Source organism: Prinia subflava, chromosome 4 (genome assembly GCF_021018805.1).
Source record: "Prinia subflava isolate CZ2003 ecotype Zambia chromosome 4, Cam_Psub_1.2, whole genome shotgun sequence".
In the NCBI taxonomy this organism is placed as follows: domain Eukaryota; kingdom Metazoa; phylum Chordata; class Aves; order Passeriformes; family Cisticolidae; genus Prinia; species Prinia subflava.
In genome coordinates, this window is record NC_086250.1 from 38130052 (window position 1) to 38155171 (window position 25120).

The 25120-nt window shown below is 37.1% G+C and overlaps 1 protein-coding gene across 2 annotated transcripts in view; it reads right to left on the reverse strand.

The window, feature by feature from the left end:
- Window positions 1-25120, reverse strand: part of LGR5 (leucine rich repeat containing G protein-coupled receptor 5) — a 91836-nt gene that overhangs the window by 41513 nt on the left and 25203 nt on the right. For both annotated transcript variants that reach the window (XM_063396464.1, XM_063396463.1), the window contains exon 2: window positions 12568-12639. In XM_063396464.1, coding sequence (XP_063252534.1) covers window positions 12568-12639 — 72 coding nt within the window. The remainder of the gene's footprint in view (window positions 1-12567; window positions 12640-25120) is intronic.

The following is a 25120-nucleotide window of genomic DNA, read 5'->3' on the forward strand; positions in this document are numbered from 1 at the left end:
CCCTTCTGACCCCATTGGCTGTGTGCCAGCTGGCCCCTCCCTGAGAAATCTTGAGAAAAAGGACCTCTGTCCCCCGTCCGCTCTCTCTCTCTCCTGGGACATCAACCTGGAATAAAGGACTGCAGCTAAAAGGGTGAGAGCCTCTTTTGAATCCTTTTCCTGTCTTTCTTGATATAATCCTCCTAGGCCTGAGAAGGGCTGAGCTAGCTGAGACCCTTTGAGGGATATAGGTTTATATCATTCACCCCCACAACATCTTTTTGCTCTGCTGTTTTAATGACGTGATTGGACACAATTCTGGGCATGAGCTTGGCGTGAACCAGAAAGTTAGAAGTTTGCAAAACCCGACTGGGAAAAATGGTGCAGCTACTGAGACTTTCACTTCTGTAACTGCTGTGTCATGTGGAAAACTCAAAAAAGAGGAGAGAACTAACCCCCATGTCTGAAGACTCAAGAGTGTGCTCCTTCAGGCCACCACCCCTTCTTCATTTCTGACTGAGGCAATGCAAACTGCCGGACGTGCTACATGTTAATATCCCGTTTGAACTCAACACCCTTCATAAAGTGGGCTAGCTGAGCAACTCAGACCTATTGAAGAGCTCCCGGAGAAGGGCTGTGGAAATTACCAAGCATGCATCACCTGGCTGTAAATGCAGGACTGTGGCAATGAGATTGGGACAGTGCAGCTTTAAAGTTTTATTTCAATGTCTAAATACTCACTTTTCCCAGCTTTGGAGCATCTTTGTGGCTCTCTGCAGCAAGCCTTAGCGTTTAGCATTTTTTTGAAAATGTACAGCCATATTCCTGAGCTGTTCTGAGTGGTAGTTACCTGAACCTAAACCAAAATGTAATTTTTAATTCCTGGGGTTTTTCAGATTGCAACTCTTTTAAAAAAAAATTCCTTCTTTTCCTTTTAGATCACAGCTTCTTAATTATTGAAAATTTCTTGTACAAACACTTTAGACAGATGTCAAAACAATATGTTAAACTTTTTGGTAGGCACAACTTTGTATTTATTCCTTTTGAGTTTTTTTCGTTCTGCTTTGAATATTTTTCAATTTGAAAAGAGCTCTCACTAATTTTACAGACAGTACTTAGAACTATCTTATATGATATTCCTTTGCTGATGCAGCAGCAGATTATGCTTTTCACGTCCAGCACTACGTATTTCAGCATAGGGATACATCACGTATATCACAAATGCCATGTATGGATATATAAATCCTTGTAGTTCTCTCACCAAGCAACCTGACAGTGCAGAAAAGGCAGCCATCTGGCAACAATTATTTTTGATGTAATGATGTTGTCTGAGTTTCATTTGCCATGCTAAATGCTTTTTCATGATGCACTTTTCATGATTTTCTCTGGAACGACCTCAGCAAAAGCACCTATCTATTCCCAAAGCACACTATGAAACCACTTCTGGCACAATAGTAGCTTCTTCCCAGACCATTAGAATTCCCCATCACTGCAGTATTTGGTAAAAATCAGCAAAAATTGTTCATTTGGATGGCTGTCTAATTATTTTAGTATTCTTGGATAAAAGTTAGCAAATCAGTCCTTTGTGGCATGCTGCAAAGCTCAGGAAATTCAGCTTATTTATTCCTGATAAGTTTTGAAGTCTTCCTTACAGCATTTTCTTGCTATTACTGTGTTTCTATTCTCAGCCTCTGCATAAGGGAAAATGCATCTCTTTGTTGACACTACAGTATATATCAAGTGTCTACCAGGGTTCACTCTTCTCTACTTCGGGGATTTTGTTTTCCATTAACTAAATTATTTGAGGGAAGCTGCCCAGTATTTTACTGAATTTTGGATGTACTTTGGCTAGTAATTTTAGTCTGAATGGTTAAGTATAATTTTCCCTGAACAAAGGAAAATGTACACAGTGCCTCTCCCTATACCTGACTATTTAGTTAATAATTTCTGAAAACAGAAACGAAATTGCTTATTTTTAGAACTTACATAGCCAAATGGTTGACTTTTATTATTTGAAAAATTTTGAATACCCATCCTAAAAGTTCTTTTATTTTAAGCATTTCTGACATTGGTTTAAAAATTAGAGCTATATTACAGATATATATTAGATATATATATCATATATATATATATATATATATGTGAGATATCCCATTAAGTACATTCAGGCTTACCTATATCACGTCTCTTTAAGGAAGAAGTAATCAGAAAGGATCCTATTTTTTGCATCATGTTGTTTTAGATTTAGTTTTTACCTGCACTGCTTTGAATAATCTTGCAAATTAATGGAGGCTGGAAAAGTTTACAGAGAAGAGCTACTACATATCTCCTTCAGTACGTGTTACTTGCTATGCTTCCGGTCAGGATACTTTTGGCTTAGGCATAGTTTTTATACTACTGCAAGTTTTTTTCCTAAAAAATGTAAAATAAATGAGCTGAGAGAAAAGCATGTGGCCTCCATACTTTTAAATGGCAGTAATTTATAAAATAGCTTTCAATGCCACTGAGCCTCACTGTCAATCAGTGCTTACTGTGGGAATAGTTGTAGTGCCTATGGTCAGAGCTAAGAAAAGGTGTGACTGGTTCTCCTTTGAGTGCTCCCCATCTGTTGACTCCTTGGACATATTCAGACCTCTCCTGCAGTGTCATAGTTCTGAAAAATGGTGGTCATCCAGTCAAAAGAACATTCCCAGAGAACTAAAGCTCCAAAAATGATCAGAAACCCTTTTCTTGTTCTGCTTTGATTGTCTGAAAAGAAAAGCACCATTTATCACAAAGAAGCAAATAAATGTGAGTTGTGACTGAGAACAGTCAACTTTACACTTCTAGTACAAAAATTTTTCTTTGCCAACTCAAAATGGCTTTTTGTATAGATGTTTTCTGCACCAGGACAAACCTTACCTGGTATCAAGCATCTCCTCTATACCTGCTGGGATGAAGGTGAACTTGAAACACTAAAAAAGTCTTCCCTACAGATAAAAACCTGTGGCATTTAATAAAGAAAATGCATTTCCACTAATTGTAGAAAGAACCTGTGGGAAATCTAACCCAGCTAATTCTCAGTCTGCAGAAGACAGTGGCAGTACAATACTAGTAGCGGCTGCCTTCCTTCTCTGCTTAAGTAAGATCTAGTCCAGCAAATGCTGATCAAGCATCTGTGAAGTGTATTTCTAAATCCAGCAGTATCAAAACTAAAGAAAAGACATGAAAGGGAGGTAACTATCTCCTTGGGAAGAAGCGTATGTTTAGATGGATCAGTATTCATGCTGTGTTCTAACAGGATTATCACAATGGAATTTTCTGGGACAAGTTACTTATCAAATATAGCAAAGTGCTGAAATGTAGGAAAATAGATGACACTGGATCTCAGTGTGACTCAACATGAAATGGGAATAAACAATGTAAAAGGAGTCAACCTTCACTACTGTAAAGTGAAAATGCAGTGAAACTGTTGTAATGTTTTCAGAACAGATATAATTAAGTAGAAATTCATTACACTCAAATTTCTGATAAATATTTTTGACTCTTAGTATTTGCCAGTAAACCATGACACAAATACCAGACTGACTCAGTGTTTCCAGACTAATGCCAGTGCATGCCCTTTAATACAGATTAGGTTATATATCATTGCATCATTTGCGTTGCATTATATTTAATCAGTTCCCATGTAGTGCAATATCCTATACAGAATGGAATTGTGAGTACAATCTGAAATCATTCTTCAACTGTGCACAAAGGGATTTCTACCAGAATAATTCTGTGAACTAGAATCCTTTCTGTATGTCTCTGACTCAGTATTTTACTTCTGTTCAGTAATTGGTTTGCTGATTTTATTCAAGGCATGAGAGCAAAGACTGCACATGCTAAGACAATGTTTATATCTATATACCTATCTCTGTATCTATATCTATATCTATGACTAGGTTAATATCAACAGAGTCACAATCCAGCCAGTTTTATATTTTTTCATTTTCTTGGAAAACAGGTGTTCTATTCATTATTTACTCCATTATGTGCTACAGCTAACAACCCCTCCAGACAGAAAATTGAAAAGAATCTTTTTTTTGGTGAATATAAACTGAAAGTTCAGAAGGTCTGAGACAGTGAAAAACCCCAAGAGATGGGACTGTTCTGCTGTGTGTGGCACTTTCCTGAATTTGGTGCTAAAACACTAGTATGTAGAAAATTCCATTAAAATTAATGTAATTCCGGACTGTGTCTTTTATACCTTGTGTACAGATAAGAAACTCTCTTTTGTAATTTGAAACTTCTTTCTTAAAAGCCTGATCTGCCTCCTCCAACTACCATAATTGTTCTGAATACCTGATAAAGATCCATAGTGAAATATCAGTCTCATTGAAGTCTGGGGAAAAATCTGTGCTGACACAAGTAGAAATGGAGCTCTCACTTGCATCCTGCCACAGTATCATATTTGCCAGTAATTTACTTCTCTCTGAGGAGCTGCACTTACAACACTACTATCAATCCTAAACCTACTACCCCAATTTCTAATGGAGCAAATGGCTATTTGGGGAGGAACAACATGGAAGTGCAACAAGAAAACATAAATTTCCAAATCTTTTACTAGAACAACTTACTCTGGTATTAAAAAATTGCCTTTGTTCAAGGAAGAATTTACCAATCTTGCATCTTGCCTAAATTTTGTTTCCTGTTGAACTTTGTTAAAGGTACACAAGCACACAACTACACAGATATTTACTCCACTTATATACATATACAGCCAACGTATAATTTATATATTTTTATTTCTAACTTTTTTCAGCTTACATATACATTGATAAATAGGTAATATGAAACGTACCTGCTACTTACATCAAAAAAGCTTTGACAATATGGATATTCATATAGCACTTAACCAAAGTCAACTAAAATTTTGAGATAACCGTTTAGTTTTATATGTATTAATGATTCTTCTCAGGCCAATGGAATAGAAATGTATGAATCAATGGCTGATTAATTACAGTGTTAATAATTCACAGAGGATATCAGCACATATTTCAAAATGTTTTTTAAGAATTACTTTGCTAGCCCGGGAATTTAAATGTTAGTCTGTATTTTAATTATATTTTTATATTTCAATCTGTCATGTTAATTAAAACTATAAAATTACAGTAATATAAAAAGAAATGTGAGTTAAATGATCTATTAAAATTCTGATGCTCAGAGAGATCAAAGAAGAAACTGTAAAGATATTCTCCTTTCTTTAAATAAGTGGAGGAGAGTATGCAAGTCATAATTGTGCTGTATGTTATATTTATTGCTACTTACAGTTTAGTTGGAAATTCAAATATAACACAGTCTGCTCTTGCTTTAGGGCCTAATTGCCTTTTAAAATGCTTGTGCCAAATTCTCATAGGGTGTAAGCTGGAATAATTCCAACAGACCTAAAGCAGTTGGAATGAAATCAGTGTGTATTTGATCTTGAACGGGCTTTGATGAAACAGATCATAGATTTTTGTCAGTTAAGAATACGGTTCAAAACATACTGTTTCTTTCTCCACTTATAAAAGGCACAGATTCTTTCTGCATCTGGCATGGTTGTGATCCAATCACTGCTAAAGACAACTGATCTCTTCCTTTGTGAAGCTGTCCCTAGCCAGTGCTGACAAGTGAGTCCTTCAGCTGAACAGATATCCAAGTACCTGCCTTCCAATTGCAGCAAGGACAACTCTCAGGAGGACTCCAGCACTGGCCAGGACACCCCACACTGATTCCCAGCAGTGGATCCCATGGATATAATCATTAAGAGGCACTACTTCCATTTTGAAGAATGTTGTCACCAAATCACAACTCTCAGAATGATCTTGAAATTGTTAAAATTTCTTTTTCAGTATTTAAATGTTACAGCAACATGGAGCAGTAAATGGTGGATCATATACTTAATATTTCCTAGGCTGGGTCTCCCAAGTGTCATTTACACTTCTGATGTTGGTTTTGGTTCTATCCCAGTGGTGTCACTATCATCAGAAAAGGGAGGAAATAATAATCATTAACAGCAGGAACTGGCTGAAGTGTACTGCAACACCACACAGTATGATCAAACTGAAAAAAATAAAAAGCGTGTTAGCTGTTCAGTCATTTCAGTGTGATAGGCAAAGAACACAAATTGTGTAGATTCAGGTTTTGAGATTGCTGCTGTTTTCTGAGTAGTTCAATGAGGCAATAGCAATGAATTAACAGAGGAATTACAGCTCGTCCTCTTTGGAAATCCAGAAAAAAAAACTTAAGAGGGAAGAATTTGGTTCTGCTGTGCTTGAGAACCTATTAGACATAAATGTGACGTGGTCTGAATTCCTTAGCCATCATCCTAAGCAAGTGAAAAAATTTGACCCACGTAGGTACCAAAATTTCTCACTACACTGAAATTAAGCAGTCTACAAACAGGCTGAACTTCCACTGACAAAAAAAGGAAATTATTTTGGCATACTTGCTACTGCAGTACACACAGAATGTGTAAGACTTAAATTAAAATCCTGCCTCAGGAGCTACAGATATGTAGCAGGCTTCACCCTACATTAATTAAGTGTAATGTCATTATCAGTATTGATCGCAAAACACAAAAAGCACTTCCAATGACTCTTTTTGATGTTCTAAACTAGTTCCTAATGAATATTGCTGGATAATAAATTACAAGTACCAGAAAGCATTTGTAAGCTACAAGCCAAAACCAAACTTCAACAGACGCTCAATAAGAGTTAACGCAGCAGCAATGACAAGGTCTCCTGGATATTAACCTAGAACATTTATTGCTTCTGCTTGCAAGCATATCTGAATGTTTTCAGTTTTCTTTTATCTTTTTCCTACCCCGCCATCTCCCCTTCTTCCCCTTTACCCCACAGATGCACACCAGTTTCAATGTCAAGGTTGCTCTGTGCAACTTCCATTAACATTTCCAGAATAATTATCTGTCAGCACAAGCTATTCAACAAGCAATGCAAGTAGCTCTGATTTTAGTAAGATATTTGCTCTGTTTTTTTTCTCTCTCCCCCTTTTTTTTTTTTTTTCCTGTTCCTCATCTTGTTATTCTTGATAAGATGGCAAAAAGGGCAGTTTGGGGGATGTCAAGTTGACACATCCACATGGGCGAGTTCTTTGTTGTTACTTGCTTTGGTGCCATTAAAGGGATGGCATCAAAGGCAGTGTGAGCTCCAGAACCCTAGAGCTCAGAACCAGGGCCCTAGTTCTGTGGATGTAAAGGTTACAAGTTGTTAGCATACAGTAGGAATCTTCTGTGCTTGGGTTTGTTCTTTTCTAGTAAACCTAAACTGTGCATGCAAAAACTAGGCGAGAAAACTGTTGTCATTGTTTCCAACAGATCAACTAGGTAAACATCTTCTTAGTGCTTTTACCAACATATTTCAAGATAACCGGTGTCCTTCCCTCTGTCAGGATTTTGAGTGCAGTCCTATATTAAAGCAAAGTTGGGAAACCACAGTCCTCAGCTATCAACAAAATCTGTCTTGCAGCAACAGAATTTACAGTGTGCCATGGGCCATTTGCTGGGCTGGTGACAGATACTTGCCACTGACAAACACCACATATTGAACACAGTGACACAGTCTGATCCACATGGATGCACACATGAAGTGAAGAAAGTAAATTTGCAATTTATACAAAGAAGCTGAATTCACAACTTAGGTGTTAGATTGTGCACCGCTCTGAAATTATCTAAGGGATCACAAGTCATTCAGAAGTGACATTTCTTGACACTTTAGCTGATGGAGGTGACACAAACCAATTTTCACCAGGACCAGATCTGCTAAACTCTGCTGTGTAAGAACTGTAAAACTGGTACTGAAGTGACATTGAATGTGTGGACAGTTTGAGACCACTAGATAATACTCTGTTATTTTTTTAGTTCTGCATGTCAGTTGCCAGTATTTTTACTCTTGCCTTAGAGATTTTTAAATTCATGCAGATTAACCTTTAGGAAATATTTTAGTATTTAATGATAATGTTCCAAGATTGTAGAAGTAAATTACACAAATCCCTCACTTTCTCAAAAAGGTTTTGGACTGTGGCTGCAAGACTTTCATGTTTTCTACCAGCTTATGCAATAGTTAAAAGTACAGAATCTGTTTTCAATGCTAGTCACAATATGCCTACATCAGTACAAAAAAAAAAAAGACTCTACAGAACCCCAAAAGCAAATGCTCTCAGTTTTCAAAAATGTACATGACCAGAGATCTCAGTCCCACAATGCAGAGTCAGTGGGGAAAAGAACACCTAATTCCCATTAACCCTTTGAAAACCTCTTTGCAGAGAGAAAGACCAAGCACAGGGATAAATAAAAAAAAAAAAACAACAACAAAACAACCCAACAGCTCATAATGGATCATGCCTGGTAATTTAGGACTTCATTTTCACATATGCAGTAGCTTCTTGACCACTTCTGGAGTGGAAAGGGATTTCAATACAAATAATGGTAAGATTCCCATAATACATCTCTTATGAATTATATCTGAAATTTTGCATTTCTGTAATGCAGTGAATTGTACTTTTGGAGTGCAGTAATGCAGTGAAAAGGCACTTCTGCCTGAGAGACCACTATAATAATGCCAAGATCAATCTTAAAAACTTTGTAGATATATTTATTTAAGATCATTTAAAAATAACCACGTCAGAAAACATTCTTGTGCTTGCATGTAGATTGCAAATAATTTGGGGTGACTTCATTGCTTGATTTTGTAGAAAAGAGATTATTTCGGACTGTCCTGCTCAGACTTTTGTTGCTGTTTTACTAAAACATCCAATTTAAGTTGCTGAAAAATAGCAATTTACTAAATATCACTTGAAGCTCCGTTTATCTGTGGAATGTTCCTGTGTTTAAAATTAAAATGAAAGTCTTATATATGTGCATTTGTGGGTGTCTGTGCTTATATGTATGCATATATATGTATATGTGGATATATATCTAGTTGAGGAGATTTTGTAGGTAGGTCTGTTTCAAATAGTTTTAAATTATTATTGGCTTTCTTCCTCACATTTCATTGAGACATTAATTTATAAAATAGAATAGTTTCAGGCACTGCTTTGAAGTGTAACTAATCACAAAATGTTAGGTCTGCACTCAGATGTAGTTACCTCTAAAACTGCTAAGAGTCCTACCCTTTAGATTTTTTAAAAAACCTTCTTTCCATGCATTACTCTAATTGGCTGCTCTATTAGAATAGGCATTCTACACATCCTGTATAATGACATATGTCTAGAAATAATCCACATGAGAGTGAGTCTTGGATTCGGTAAGACTGATAAATATCTGCAGTTATTTTGAATTTGTAATGAAGAATTTGACTTAATAGAGTTGTACAAGTTCATGCAGAACAACTTGCTGATAATCAAGCAGCTGAAGCATACTTCTTTCTTGGTGGGAGTTCTGTCATATATGCTTTAAGAGAAAATTAAATCTGAAAGGCCCATAGTTTTCACAAAGAAAAGGTTTTGCTCAGAATTTTTTTTTTGAGAGTTAGAAAGTCCCAAGTACCTCAACGTTTTCCAAAATTTTCAGAAGAATATGCACCTCAAAACCACTTACAATATATTTAACTCAGTGCTCATAGTCTGGTTATGAATAAGTACCAGTCATGATCATCAGGTTTGCAAGACTGTTGTATGTAGAGGTGTCTACCTTTGGCTGTACAAGTGGATCAGATTCAGCCTGGAAAGTCAGAACCAGCTAAACAGACCTGTCTTATACACCAGTGCTTTGGAGTCAAAACAATTTGTTTAACTGTTTTAACAAAACCTCAGTTCTTTCAGGGTAATCACTTCATAGGATTGCCAAACCAGGCATTGAGGATGTAACATCTAAGCTAAAATTCAGTGGTTCACGAGCTTTTATCAGATGTTTGAACCAGATTTCTAATAAAGGGATCTTTAAGTAAGACTTAAAGTACAACATTTTTCAACACTAGAAAAATCATAAAAGCTGCATTTCAAGCTCCTGCTGTTGTGTACTTCAAAGATCACACAGACATTTCTAAGATGGATTTTAATTTTATGAAACATTAATTTAGTAAAGATCTCATAAACATCTTATTTTAACAATGTCTGAATTATGGGCTAAGTTATGTTTTGCAGGACTACCTTTTAAATGAGCCACGCAAACAAAACACAGATTTCTCAGCTAAACTAGAAAAAAAATCATGTGGCAATGCCTGGATGGGAAAAATAATTTTCACATGTATAATCACTGCTCAAAAAATTAATATAGGGGAGCATGAGAACTACAATGGCTGCTCTCCTCGACTCCAAAACTGAATACAATAAAAAATTCCCTTTCCATTGTCTATACCTTTTTCTATGTAATACTAGGCTGAACTGCACTGCGTGCCTCTGAACACGAAAGAATCTCTTAGCACAATAAGAAGTTACATCAGTTGGCTCACATCTTCCAAGGCTTCAGTTTTTTAAGCTTATTTTAAAAGTGAATAAAAACTAGAAGGATTTCATGGAAGAGCATGAAATTAATGAGAAATAGAAGTGATTGGATTGTGTGAAACAAAAGGAAGAGTTGGCTATGTATATGTAGAACAAAATACAGTAAAAAAATAAATACCAGCAATGAAAGACTGTAATTACTTAATTTGGAACAGAGGATTCTAAAAATAAAGGTTTAATATTTCCAGAGAAAAAGATAGGCCCAGCACACAGAGAAGGCAAGAGCACTTTCAAAGGTCTTGATCAGGAAGATGACACACCACAGAACAGCTTCTCAGGCAGTGACTTAAGTCTTACAATTTGGGTCATTTAGCTGCCCAGGGAGGTGGAGTCTCTGGAGGTGTTTAAAAAAATACTGGATGTGGCACTCTGTGTGGTGGTGTCAGGTGGATAAGGTGGTGTCAGGTCATAGGTTGGACTTGATGATCTCAAAGGTCTTTTCCAACCCCACTGATTCTGTGATTCTGTGATCTAATGATAAAATGAAAGAGTGAAGATAACCTGGCTGTATTAGAATTTCCTTCCAGGAAAAGCCTAAACTTTTGTTTAAATTCTTTCATCTCTCCTGGCCGGACAGCAATTGGGTTGGCAGATTTTAGTAGGGTTATCACAATTGACAGGAGATTGGACAAGCAAGCATGAACATAATGAAGAACTTCACAAGCAGGGGCTTTGAGGCATCATTCACTCCATACGCATGTAACATCGTTAACACTTGGTGTGTGACTTTGTTATGTTCTGTTCCTAACTCTCTGTTATGTTCCTGTTTGTTACATTATTTGGAAGTTGCACTAATGTCAAGACAGATATTGAGAACCAAAGAAAAGGAGTAAGTAAAGGAAGAGAGAAAGAATTAAATGAAATAAAGCTTTCCAAATACAAGTGTTGAGAGTTTAAAAAATAAGACAGAAAAGGAAAACCTGCATGCAAACAGGATATTGTCCAAAATTAGCACACAAAATGGCTTCATTTTTTGGTTTGGTTTGGTTGGTTGGTGATTTGGGGTTTTTTTTTCGTTTTGTTTTGCTTTGTTTTTTTTGTAGATGCTGCCTAGAACAACCAGGTAGCAAAATTCAACTGAGCATTAGCAAGGACACTGAAAGTTGTCAGTGCAATACCCACCTAAATTGCAGAGGACTGTATACATTTCATAGCTTAAAACAGACCATATCTTTGCAAGAAGGGTAGCACCATGACTTTGCACATCTTATATGTGGATTTTATGGCATGTTAGCAGCTAAACATGCTAAAAAAAGAGCAGGTTTTCAGTTCTAAAAACTTAAAAGCCACATTTCATAAAAGGTTTTTAATCAATACTTAGAGGTACTCATGCAAATACAGGCGCCAGCTTTTTTCCACAAGCTCTATGGTGCATCACTTATAGAGTCTCCATCACTCCTCAGAAACCTAAATTTTCTTTTAAGCCTGGGCCATTATAAGTAGAGTCACTGCCAAATCCAGGTCTCATGAATGCACAATACTTTTCACTTTTGGTTAGTCACCATCACTTCAAGCCAACATTCCTCTTTTGATGTTGTGCTTGATTAGCTAGTTCTTGCAACGCACTTTTTCCCCATGGTGAATGCAGTAGATAGCGTAACTAAGCTTTTCTGCACTCTACAGTCAGCCTTCAGGGATGCTAAGTTTAAGAGTAAGGAAACAGTAATTAAAAGTAATTATGACAAGAAGCCTCCATACTATGAAATGTGGACTCAATTGTCCTTGACACTGGCAGAACAAGGCAGCAGGTTTTGGTTTTGATTACAGCTTTACTTGGGATTTTAATAAACATGAGCCAGTATTCAAACTTAATATCCTGCTGCTTAACTATTTCCAAAAAGCAATCCAGCTCTTTTAAACAGTCCTTGTTTAAAAATTTTAATTTGTTTGGCTCCGTCTCTGCTTAGAGAAGCTGTAGCCTCATGGTAACTCTTTTATAAAAAAGTTCATTTCCAGAATCACAAGCAAATGTTTTTTTTTTCAACTAAGTGTTTCCGCATGTGCCAAAAGTGTCAGGCTGACAGCTTTCCTGCACCGTTTTATCTGGTTCCCACAGTAAGTATGAGAGACAAACACAGGAATGTGTCCAGGGCTGACTATGCCCATCAAGGATACAATGATACTTACAGCTCTTCCAGGAAGCGGAGATTGTGCACAGGGTTTGAGGGCAGCTTAGTAATGTTGTTCATACTGAGATCACTGTAGGGGAAAACAGACAGAGACTTAATACGGCATGCCACAACTGTGGCATCCAGCTGTTCATTCCACACATTTTTAAGTACTACATTAATAAAAATTAGTTCCTCTGCCAGAATTGATGAATCATTATCTACTTAGTACATTAAACATTCCTTCTTCGTATGAACACAGCTTTGTCAAACCAATACAGGCTGTAGCACGTTCCTCATTTCCAGAGATTTTGGAATGTTTTATCACGCTCTATAAATCAGCTGGAACACTAAGCAACACTTTTAGTCGACATAATTTTAATAAACCACCGTCCTGTATTAAAATTTACTTGGAGTAATAAAGGAAAATTACTATGACTTTTGTTGTTGTTGTTGTTGCACTGTAGTACACTTGGTTTACTAAAGTAGACAGGAAAAAGCAAACAGATCCAAAGTATCTGCATCATCCTTAAAATTTCATGAATATGGAACCACTTTGCTTTTGCCATACAGCCTGTTGAATGGTCATACTGATCTGCCTTGACTCACACAGGCACATCAGGTGTCCCCAAAACCCAACTTGACTTATAGAAATGACATATTTTCAAATAATAAACATTCTCTTTTTGAGTGCTCTTTTGTTACAGGTACTCAAATTGCATTAAATAAGTGAAATGAACCATAAAACAAGGGTGTAATGTGATCCTGCTCTGTAACACACTTCCTGGTGGGGTTCCATGGTAGTTCCTGGTACAGGAAACTACCAGCAGTATCAGCTCTGTCACAGCTCATTCAAGCTATGTTTTAGACTAAATTTAATATAATACTCTTTTATTCTTAACTTGCCTTTTCATTGTTTTCCACTGTCTTCCCCATGCCCTACAGTATCATTATAATTGCTTTTCATTGAGCACCAAGACTGTAAACAAATTGCATAACAAAATTCTGTGTGGAAGACACAACTTACACAACTTTATCAAAATTTCTGAAGATTATTATAATAAAATTAGGAGTGACCTGCATATTTTATGCAAGCATTATACAGTAATTTAAAACTCCTCACTATTTAAACATACATATGCATTTGTAACAGTGCTTATAGTTTCCAGATACTTTGGGTACTATTTAGATAATTTTATTTCTTCCAGCTGTTGAGAGCTTACAAGGTAAATAAGTTATCTGTACTTTGGTGGGTAGGCATCCTATTCCTACTCCATCTAGTTCTTATTATCCACAGTCTGTTTCACATTACAGAATATATGCTTTTAGTCAGCATAGTTAATTTAGATGTTTGATCTTTTTGGTGAATTTTAAAATGTATAATTTAAAAACACAGTTCACATAGAGATTTTGAAATAAAGGAAATGTGTTAATACTTTGCAACAATTATCAAATCATTGTTGAGTTTCTGCATTCACTTCAAAATCAAAGTATAATTTGAGAAATGTGTATTTATTAAATTCATTTTTTACTCTAACACTTTATCACCTAATTCTTTCATACTGTTTAGCAGGTTATTGCCCTTTCACTTTGATAAAGGCTCAAAGGATTTATTCTGGCAAAGGAACAAAAACATGGATTTATCTGGCAAATGAAAAACTCATCCAGGTAGTGAATAATATACTACTGAATATTAAGATAAACCAATATTTTAACAAGATCATTTTGATTATGATATTTTCAACATGTCTTAATGGTTTTTTGAAAACATGCCAAATCACATTTTAGACTTAAAAAGCCCTGGTGGAAGATGCGAATGATTCATCTTCAGATACACAAACCCAGCATTAACCAGTGCTCTGGCTGATGAGACAAACCTGCAATCTGCTTTCGGAGCATATTAATTCTATTACTAGTAGGCAGCACTTGTCTGCCTGTATCACCCACAGGACCCCATGCTGAACCAGTCAGTAGCAGTCTACTGACCAGACCCTAATATCTTAAGAGGATTAGAACAAGAGAAGGTGGCTTTCATTATGTGCTTTGATGCCCAAGGAGAAAATCAACAATAAGTGCATTTTCCTTAATAACATCTTTGGACTCCAGAGGTGGATTTGCCAACAGAGAACTGCTATGTCCTAGTCTCCTTTTTGGACTTCACTCATGTGGTAAAGTACCACATGTGTACCATATCATATGATGGAGGAGAACTTCTCCTTTTTCCCAGTGTACACGGCAGCAATTTCTAACTCTTTTTAAACCTACCAGTCAAATAATTTCCTTCTGTTAGATTGGTTACTTTTTCTTCCATATGATTCTCTTCTTGGAATGTAACATACAAAGGTGTTTTTGTGCAACTGAACTACTAAACATTACCTATGCATATTTCATGGAATCATGGAATTGTTTGGGTTGGAAAAGACCCTTCAGATCATCCAGTCCAATCGTTAACTCAGCACTGCCATGTGTTCATCACTAAACCATGTCCCTAAGTGCCACATCTATGCATCTTTTAAATACTTTCAGGGATGGTGGAGAAAACAGAAATTATTCCCCAAGCTTGCTCAATAATCTCTTTTTAAATTAGCTTTTAACATACCAGCAACTAATACACAGGACATTACAGTCTCCGTTGGCAATGTGCTATTCTTGTAGCTGTAAGGGTTTAAGAATATAAAGCAGACTATGGTAGTGAGAGGCAATATTTGATGAGGCTTGATACAGTTGGAAAAACTGAGAAACTTTCAGGCACAGAAATCAAAACTCTCTACCTCTTCCAGCTATACCAGTTGGCTAAATGAGTGACATTATTTCTCCCTAAAAAACACACATCCCTTACACTGCAAAGCAGTAGTTCATCTGTGCTCACAGTTTTTAGGTTCAGAATATTCTTTTGTATCAAAATTACCATGGATGCATTTAATCAATTTTTTGTTCACTGGACTAACTAAGGGAGAGAAGAGCCATGGCCCAAAGTTACTTCAGGGGGGAAGTTCAGAGAGGTGAGACAAACAAAGAGAGTCAATGTCATGCAATCAGTTACCGGGTCTTTTGTGAGCAATACTGCAAAATTTGGGCTTCTGAAAAGAAATCCCTCTCAGTGCTCTAGAGACAAATAAAGTTGGTTCTCAGCATTTTGGTTTGCTAGCATTTTGGACCATTCTGCCAAGAAGGCACAGCTAAGATGAGATTTACAGCCATTAGCAGATCAAGCACAGCTAACAGCCAGAAATGGCTAGGTGGTAAACCCTAGGGTTACATATCATTACTGTGAAAACCAGTAACTGCTGCGGTTATGTCTTACATCCTGCATGTATGATAGTTTCTTTCCTTCAAATGTGTTTTCTGATTTCTCCTTTCAGTGCTGGCCCGTAAAAATTAGCAGTTCGCTCTCTCTAGGAAAGAGAAGGGGATGAAAGCTGGCTCCCACATCAGCATTTGCAATGTAATGCTTAAAAATATTAAAATCAAGGTACTGGAACTTTAACTATCCTCAGTGGAATGGTTCTGATTTTGTAACAAAACTTGGTAGACTCTTACAAACTACAGTGATGAAAAACTTAGAATTATTTGAATACTGAAAACCTTTAAATAACTCAGTGTAACAGAACTACTCCCATCTCCCAGCATCACAGCACATACAAACCCCTCTGATGACAGTAGAAGCAATATCGTAAGAGTGTAAGTTTACAAATGCTCTGAATAGACAGCCATAGTCCCACATTTGCCTCAGTGAAAACCACTGTGAGCTGCCATTTAGAACTGAAAAGGTTGTATGTTATTTTGAACAGTGAGATGAACGCATTGTCCCTTCTCCCATCAGCATTCCTGCAGTCTGTTTCCAGCTGCTGACTATAAAAGCAACATACCAGCAAATGAAACCTTTATCTCTTCAAAAGATAAGAAGCTTTGCCTTAGTGACTGCATTGGCAACACGGCTCACTATAATGATATCTTAATTATACTCTGTGCCAATCAATCACCATGCAGTGTGTCTGGTGACTTGTTAAAGGAATCCTAGCTCTGATTAAATCTTTGAAGACCAGAAAATATTGAAAACTGCACCCTGCACCTATCTGTTTTTTTCTGGGTGAGTAGATGGGCAAATTCTGAGCATTTGCAAAACAGCATCCAAGAAGGCAAATATAGCAGGCCTTTGTTTCCCCCAGTTTTACTGGCTGTGCATAAACACAGTGAAAAAACATACAGTTACCATGTTAAAAGTGAGTAGTTCACCATGAATTCCAGAAAGCCAGTAAAACAAGTTAAGTGAACTAGTTCTTAACAAATAATAGACGAGTCTGCAGGCCACATTACTAACCTTTCATTAACTGTTATTACAATAGATGTTTCAGTGACTATTCATCTTGGAAGATCAGTTTTTCGCATTATATTTATGTCTTTTAAAGGAGAACAAAAGTATGCCTAGGGATACAAGCAAAACTTCTACTAGGCTAAATGTCTATTATACTGAATGGTACAAACTTGTATAACCATTCCAGGTATAATACAATAATCCAACATTAAAGACAATTAATTGTGTAGCCTATTTTTCAAACAGTTTCAACCTGCTTGATTTTTTTAAAATTATCAAGATTTATTATTAGGATTATTAATTTTGATTCTTCTAAGCTTACCTTATCCAAGATGTATGAACAATTCTTTTTATGGAAGTCTTTGAAAGATAAAGCACTCTCATAAAATATTGTCAATAGACTGAATGTAGTCCCTCAGTTGTTACCAACTGAGAACAATATCTAAACTAAGACAATTTCCCTAATTCATGTGCAGCAAAATTTGATGCTAGCTTACATGTAGTAACATAAAATAATGAAAACAGGTGAATCCTACTCCTGCTCTTCCCTTGCTCTGCCCATCCTTTTAACACAGCACTCTTGTTTCTAGTACTGGCAAAATATAGCTACTATTAGCTCCACTGTACGATGGAAGAATATGTTGGCTACTAACTGCATGCCATCTACTAATGCAAATGCTTCATTCCTTATGGAAAATATCTCCATATGCTACAGCTACATTAACGAGATAAACCTATTTGCCAACACCGTAGTAACAGAAGTTCCTGTTTCTTACAAATAAATTGCTATAGATGTTTTCATTTGAGGGTATCAATAGATAAATAGAATAATAACTACCATCATTTTGCAGATAGGAAACTAAGACACCTAACGGCTGAGTGACACGTTCACAGTCTAACAAATGTTTATACTATACAGCATTGATGATGAGGTGTCCAACACCCTTTTCATTAGATCACACTGTCCAATCATGGCATTTACACCAATTTACCAAAGTAAAATGCATAAGCTGTCAATACACCAAGAATAAAACACCATATTTTCATTTTAATGTTCCTAGATTACATTATCTTTCAAAGTCAACAGGAAAATTTCTAGTCATGTATTTGCATGTTTAATACACCCATGCAGAGCAGCACAGGGCAGAGTATGAGCATGCATAAATAAGCATTTTAAGTGTTTTCTGACAATTAAACCATAGCACTTCATCTCATAACTAGATTCAAATTTCACCAGTGATTCTTTGAAGGATCCTATAGCAAACTGAATAAGATATGAATCTCCACTAAATGATTCACATTTGAAGAGTACATCTTTGTATTTGGAAAAATCTTCTGGAAGAAGAAGTAGTAGACTAACAGGAAGAAGCAGTAGAGAGAGCCATTGTAGATAGACATTACACAGAGTAAGAAATCTCACAATCAAGGTATGCAAGGTAAATAACAATTGACAACAGCATGAATATTTCTGTCCTTCTGCTTATAGATAATGACAAATGCTATTATTAAGTATTTAAAAATTCATTATCCTATGGAATATTACTTGCAATAGCAAATTAACAGCAACAGATCCCATGCTACAGGTTTACGTGGAAGGAGTGTAAGGCTAAAAGAGGATCACTTGTTACACATTTGTTGCAGGAAATTTCTTTTACTTGACATTGAAGCTCACTCTTTCCAGAGACCCAACTCCTTCGTATTAAAACATGCCCTGCAAAAAGCAAATGATGATGTGTGGTCACGTGAGAACAGACCCTGCAGTGAACCTGTGTGCCTGCACACCTCACAGTTTTATGCCAGTATATGGACAGTACTCCCTTTGTCCCTCTGACACCTTTCCTAGTCACACCAGTGGTGCTTGTCCCAGCCATTGCAATTGTAAATAGATATATATGGTAAGGATCAAGCACCTTGAACTCAGGGAAACCTCAAAGGTGATCCAGTAAGGTCAGGAGGGCTCTGTCTACATCTCTTCTGTGCTGTTGTGCATTGGATCCATATAACACTGGATCCTGGCAAGCCAGGCTGATAGGTCACATCTGGATTCAACACGAAGTGACAAAATGCTTTGGCCAGACTTTTGCACTCTCAACACTTGTCACTGAGTTCCTCTGATGTCACAGACAGCAAAATTTGGCTTATTACTGCAGAATCTCTGCAACAGAGTGATTTTAAACACCATGCATTATTCCTGAACATAGGCAATTCTGCCATATAAACAACCATCAAAGTCTTACTTATATCTGGAGTGCAGAACATTTGTAAAGCAAACAGTATGTGCATGATTAATCTTTTCAGGAAACAATTTTGCCATTCAGTTTATCCAAGACTCCAGCAGAGGGAGTAGGTCAGAGCAAACAATTAGGGTCAAAAAAAGAAAGTAAAGATCAAAGATCAGATCAAACACACCCAGTGCTGAATTAATCTGACAAGTATCTGACATATCATTTTAGGTAAAAGGATTCTGGCTCTCTGCTTTTTTTAATATCAAATTCTTGATGCTCACTAGATGAAATTAACCATTTCCTTTCAAAGCTGATTCATTTAAGGCTGAAGACTCGGTTTGCTAAGGAATATCACCAGGGTAAATTACAAAAACATTCAAACATGTCAATCATTTGCTGTACTTAACTCACATAATAAAAAACTTAAATAACTAAAGGAGTATTTTATAATACAAAAGCCATCAGAGACAGTTAAAAGAGGACTGAATGGAATTCCTCTTCTGCCCATGCCCACAGATTGTATTGGTGTATTATTTTTACTTTGAGAGTTACTGCTTGTTTCTGCTGCACTAGTTCAAACATTATATGAGTACTGCATACATGATTAATCTTGTTCAAATACTGAAACAATATACAACAGGAAAATAATACCAGTTTTTATTTTAATTTATGAAGACAACCACCAGCATGTTTATTGTGTTTTTCACTACCTGTTTGTTTATCAAGTACTGTTTATCTTATTTTAATGAAGAACAGCACAGGTAAATTGACAAGAGATATTTATTAGATGTGACCAAGTCCAGAAAAAAGAAACCCTTGGTTTCAGAATATTTTCTGCCACTCCAGATGTTGCTTATTTTTACAACTATTTGCTACATAAATGACAAAAAACCCCTTTTTTCTTCTTCTTTTGTTTTTTTTTTTTCCTTCCCCTTAATGACTGGACACATTCATCCATTCTAGAAACCAATTTTCTTCTAATTCCCTGCCTATAATTTCATCCTTCTGGTTTTGGTGAGGCTGTTTCTTAATTATGGTTATTTATATGACAGGAGAATATGTACAAAAAGCACAGCATAGTTTTTTATTGACATGCTACACCTTGTACAGCAAGGAACTAATTCAAAATATATCTGAGCATAAACAAAGATTCAAAATATAACCCTAAAGTTATAAAGTGCAAATTTCTATTAACTATTATGGCTCACCAGTAGTAAATTGTCTAAATAAGTAACCATAAATTATGTACAGCACAGCTTATATGTTACACAAACCAATTTTAAAACTCATCTTCACCAAAATACCCAAGATTACCTCTGTAAGGCTGCTGAGGGTGAAAATTAATCATGATTAGACTGATTTCATTCATAACAAGATACAGTATAAGTAATGTATTCTGTGCATCTTAAGTTGCCTCAACTCAATTCCACAGCACGGATTTGAAGAATTTAAACCCAAACAGCTTTGAGAGCATCCACTATAAACACATTTCAACAGTGATGATGTAAGCATGAGTATCTGGAGATCTGCGCACAACAGACCTGTATCCCGGGCAGGAAATACATCCCCTACATTGCACACTGCAAAGATCCCCAAGGTACAGATGAGTGAGCTGGGTCCAGAGCTGGAAGATACATTACCACATGAGGTACCCTCAGAGACTAATTAGCCCAGGCACAGCAGGATGATGCTATGACTGTTCCAATTTCACAACACAGGATCTCTGCACAATGCCACTTTTTGTGATGTAATGTAGCATGTGTCATGAATATATACATTGGGTATTCCCAAAACAGTTCACTGTAAAATACACATACCCTGGGTGAAATTCTGGTTTGATAAAGGAGATAGCAAAAATAAAAGTCAGCAAAGACAAGAGTCCATGCCTTTGATCTCAACTGATTTTTTTTTTTTTGGTCAGATGATTTAGCAGTAAAATGCTGGTAAGTTTCTTTGCTACTCCTATCCTATAAGTTTCCATTTTCCTACGCATTGCTGCTGAATCATAGACTCAGAATCATAGAACTGTTTAGGCTGGAAAACAGCATTAATATTATCATGTCCAATCCTTTTAGCAGAACATTGTCATGTCTGCTTTTACACCATTTAGTTGTACCTTGTATTCTTGAACAATAATTGAAGAGTTTCAGCACAGAAAATGAAGCTATGTTAGATTACATCTACTAGAGTTCTACTTTGAAGTGCTAATTTGGTAATTTTTGTGCTGTTGCTCAGCTGAAATAATTATTTACAGAATCTTCTCTTTATTGCATGGACAATCCAATGGATGTCATATTAACAACAGTTTCATTCCATGTTGCTACCAAAAGAATTCCTCCTGATCTCTCCCCTAATCCAGAACTGCTCATTCCTTGTAAAGATGCTGTTTAACCAGAGTTGGCAACTGACCTGTACTTAAAAAAATATACAGCAGGAAAAAATTTGGAATTTAATTGAAATCAGTTCCCTGAATTGGTTAACTTCCTTGGTGTTTGTAAGTCCAAATACAGAGGAGGAACACATAAGAAAGGTCAAGCAGAACTGTTTTATTTCAGCTGGCAGTTTTGGCTTGGACTAATGCAGGCTGATCTTATACCTAGGATGTAAATATTGTAAACAATTGTAAATAGTTTTTTTATGTGCTCATCTTCCCTTTATGTCTGATAGACCTTGTTTGCTGAAATAAAATAGGCCTCTAGATCTCTCAGCTCCTGGCTGGCTGACAGCCTCTTCCAACACTTCCTACAGAGTTCAGTGGAGTGACAAAGCTGTCGGATCTTTCTCTGACTGAACATCCAAACTTCTGCAACAACAAGTGCCAAGAAATGCGTAGCTTGATTCTTACAAAGATAATGCACTTAAAACCACTGTACTTCTCCATCAGGTAATGATTTCTTTTTTCTTAAGTAATCAAAATTCAGTTTCATCATGACATACCTTCATGTGGACTGGTATAAAACAGTCTTAATATACATAAATACCACATCCTTAATCTTATACTGACTTCACTTGTATCCAGTCTCCACACATTTTCTTTGCTTCTGACTGATCAGCTGCCCTTCAGATGGGCAGACTACTGAAATACCTGAGCTAGCTTTAAACAATTCAGGTCAAGGAGCAGGGTTCAGATGTTCTAAGTCACCCTACCAAGGAGAAATCTACAGTAGGGAGACTTCATGTGTTGTATTGGGCTGGCACATATTTTTCATGTTTATACCAGCATAATCATAAATGTGGTCTCTTTTGAGAAATTATTTCCTTTCACAACTTAAATTAATGGGATCAGAGCTTTACAATTAATATGTGGAGGCAAAATATTTCAGAACTATTTCTACTGAGCTCAGCTGGGCTGTTCAGAGGATATGCCAATATTTTGCAGGAGCAGAGGCAGCACTCTGATCCAGAAAAAATGATCCCTGTTTCCTTCCTTTTATTCATAGACTTTACATAGTCCACTGGCAACCTCATTTTGAGGGCAATGACCCGCACTTCTTGTGATTGTTATGATGATCAACAGAAAATCTCTTCAGGGCAAGCAATTAACTGGTGCTGTTCAGCCAAATCCTCTGACCTGTCTCTGACTCAGGCTTCAAATATGAGTTTTGGATATGCCTGGAGACACAACTGAACAATATCACAAAACATCAGTAGCCAAAACAAACCTTTACCAAATGCAAACTGTTGCTGCCAACTGTATTGTACCTGAGTGCGTATGTGAAATAGTGTGTCCTTATACTGCACCTGTCTGGTCTGCCTATTTTGCTCACAAAATGAACTTTCCAAGATCTCTTTTTCTGTTCCAAATGTTATAAAAATGTTGGAAACAATCAGTTGCTCTATTATTTACAAATCTTAAAACCTCTAATACAGTAAATCAATGTCAGCACTGGAACGATGCCTGGGGGTAAACACCTGGCTCCACTGATGCTGGTAGCAAAATTCCCAGTGATTCCCATAGATGGAACACATCATCCCAGGCCTACAAGTTCCTAATGCCAGGTTCTACCCAATAGGTAGTATTTCATGGTTGTGGAAATTATGCAACAGCACACTGGGTTGCCTGAAATAGTGCATGTAGTACTTATAGGTTGACAGGGAAATTTTCTATGTATTTTTTTCAGCTGTTTTATAATTTCTAAAATCTGTTAAAGGCAAGATGTCATGTGAATTACAAAGGAGTGGAAAGTGTGACATTTTATGCCGATTCAGCCTTCCTTTGTTTTCTGTTGGTTGTCATGCCTGATCCAAATTTTTTGGTACTTAACTTTTCATTCCTCGTGTTTTTTCAAAGTGATGAGCTGATTCTGCTAACTTTTCCTTTTTCATCCTCTCTTTTCCATAGTCTGCTCAATTTCTCTTTAATGTCGAGCTCAGGTTTCCAGTCAGCTCCATCATAAAACCAGAAGGATTACCCAGAATAATGTACATTGTGATGTAGTGAGAGACTGAAATGTTAATGGTTAAAGGCTGAAACAATTGGCTGTTTGCAAAAGCAGTGAGGGTTTTGCTGACAATGTGCAAGGCAATAGCCCAGGCGCAGCTGGTGTGAGCACCAGAGGATGACCACCACAAATCAACCTTTGTTTAGCACAAAGCTGGAATTTGAGCCAGGTAAGGGAAGAGGCTGATAAGCAGCAGATCCTGGGAGGTGGGGTAGTGCTTTTTATCATGTCCTCCCTTATGCAACTGGCTCAGGTGTAAAACTTCCCTCTAGGGGAGATACTGGGACATTCACATGTAGGTCTGAAGGTGTTCATCACTTCTGATGGGGCATAACTGGGTCACCTGCTCTAATGAGAGGCAATTGTCATGTCTTAGGTGTCATAAACCACCAAAGACGCCCTAAGCACCCCTGGACTAATTTCTAGGTCCTTCCACCAGAAGACTGTACATGATCCACAGTATTGCACCCAACAGTGTAAAGTTTGGCCCCCCCACCCCCAGAGGAGGTACCCGGGCATTCCCACTTGAACCTCACTGTATCTTAACTCACTGAACTTCGTGTTTCATGGGCTTCCCCCATCCCTGGCAGACCAAGACTGGGACCATCACTTGGATCAGCAGACACCTAAATTGCAGCAGTCAAGTTTCATTGCTGGATCCATGCGTGGTAATATCTTTTTACTCTTACCCCTTCTTTCTCTCTTTCTCCTTCTAACTTCTTCTCAAAATATATTGTAAGTTAGAAAAAAAAATTCAGTCGATGCCTTGCACGTGTCTCCGTATGTCTGGATAAGTTGAAGTTGCTGAAGTTCATTATAATTTGCCAAGCACCTCAATGTTCTCAAGTTTGCAAGTAAAAGTCCGGTACTGAATGTTCTGAGAATTTTGTTTTTTCCTGTGCATCACCTAGAGTGAATCAAACAACATTCCCCTTAACCTGTGGAGAGGACTGGGGTGTAACAGCTAGTTCTTTCTGCGTGAAAATGCACCATCCTTTTTTAAGAACTAGAAGCCTTAAACAATCTGGGAGTTTTCCTATAGGCTTCATTTGCATTGCAATGAACAAGTAGCACAGATGAACACCACAACACCCAACTGCTACATGACATTGGCTTCTTATGACCACTGGTCACCTCACACAAGGCAGTACCTGCCACATGCTGCTACTGCTGTTCTCCTTCCCCAAATGGTGGCAAAAGGGATGCCAGCATGAAAATGGTGAAGACAGAAATGAAATATGGGACAGAAGTAAAGCCAAAGCACTCATTAAGCAGAAGCAGGTCTTCTGCTGAGATATGCTGTCCTATTTTCCACATTCTGCAGAATCCAGTCAGCTTTCCTTTCCCTTCATGAGGAGCTCGGAGTTGGTGGGATGCACAATGATGTTCTTCTTCACACCACACACCAGGTATAAAGAGACTACAACAGCCCACATCCTGGCTTTGTTCTCCTGTCCCATGTGGGGAGTGATGTGAAGATTAGAGGTGAAGGATGCCCCTTCAATCATGGCCTTGGCATTTGAATCTCAGCTCTCACATACTTGTGACAGACTGGAAGACAGCACCACATGGTTTTACATGCATAAATAC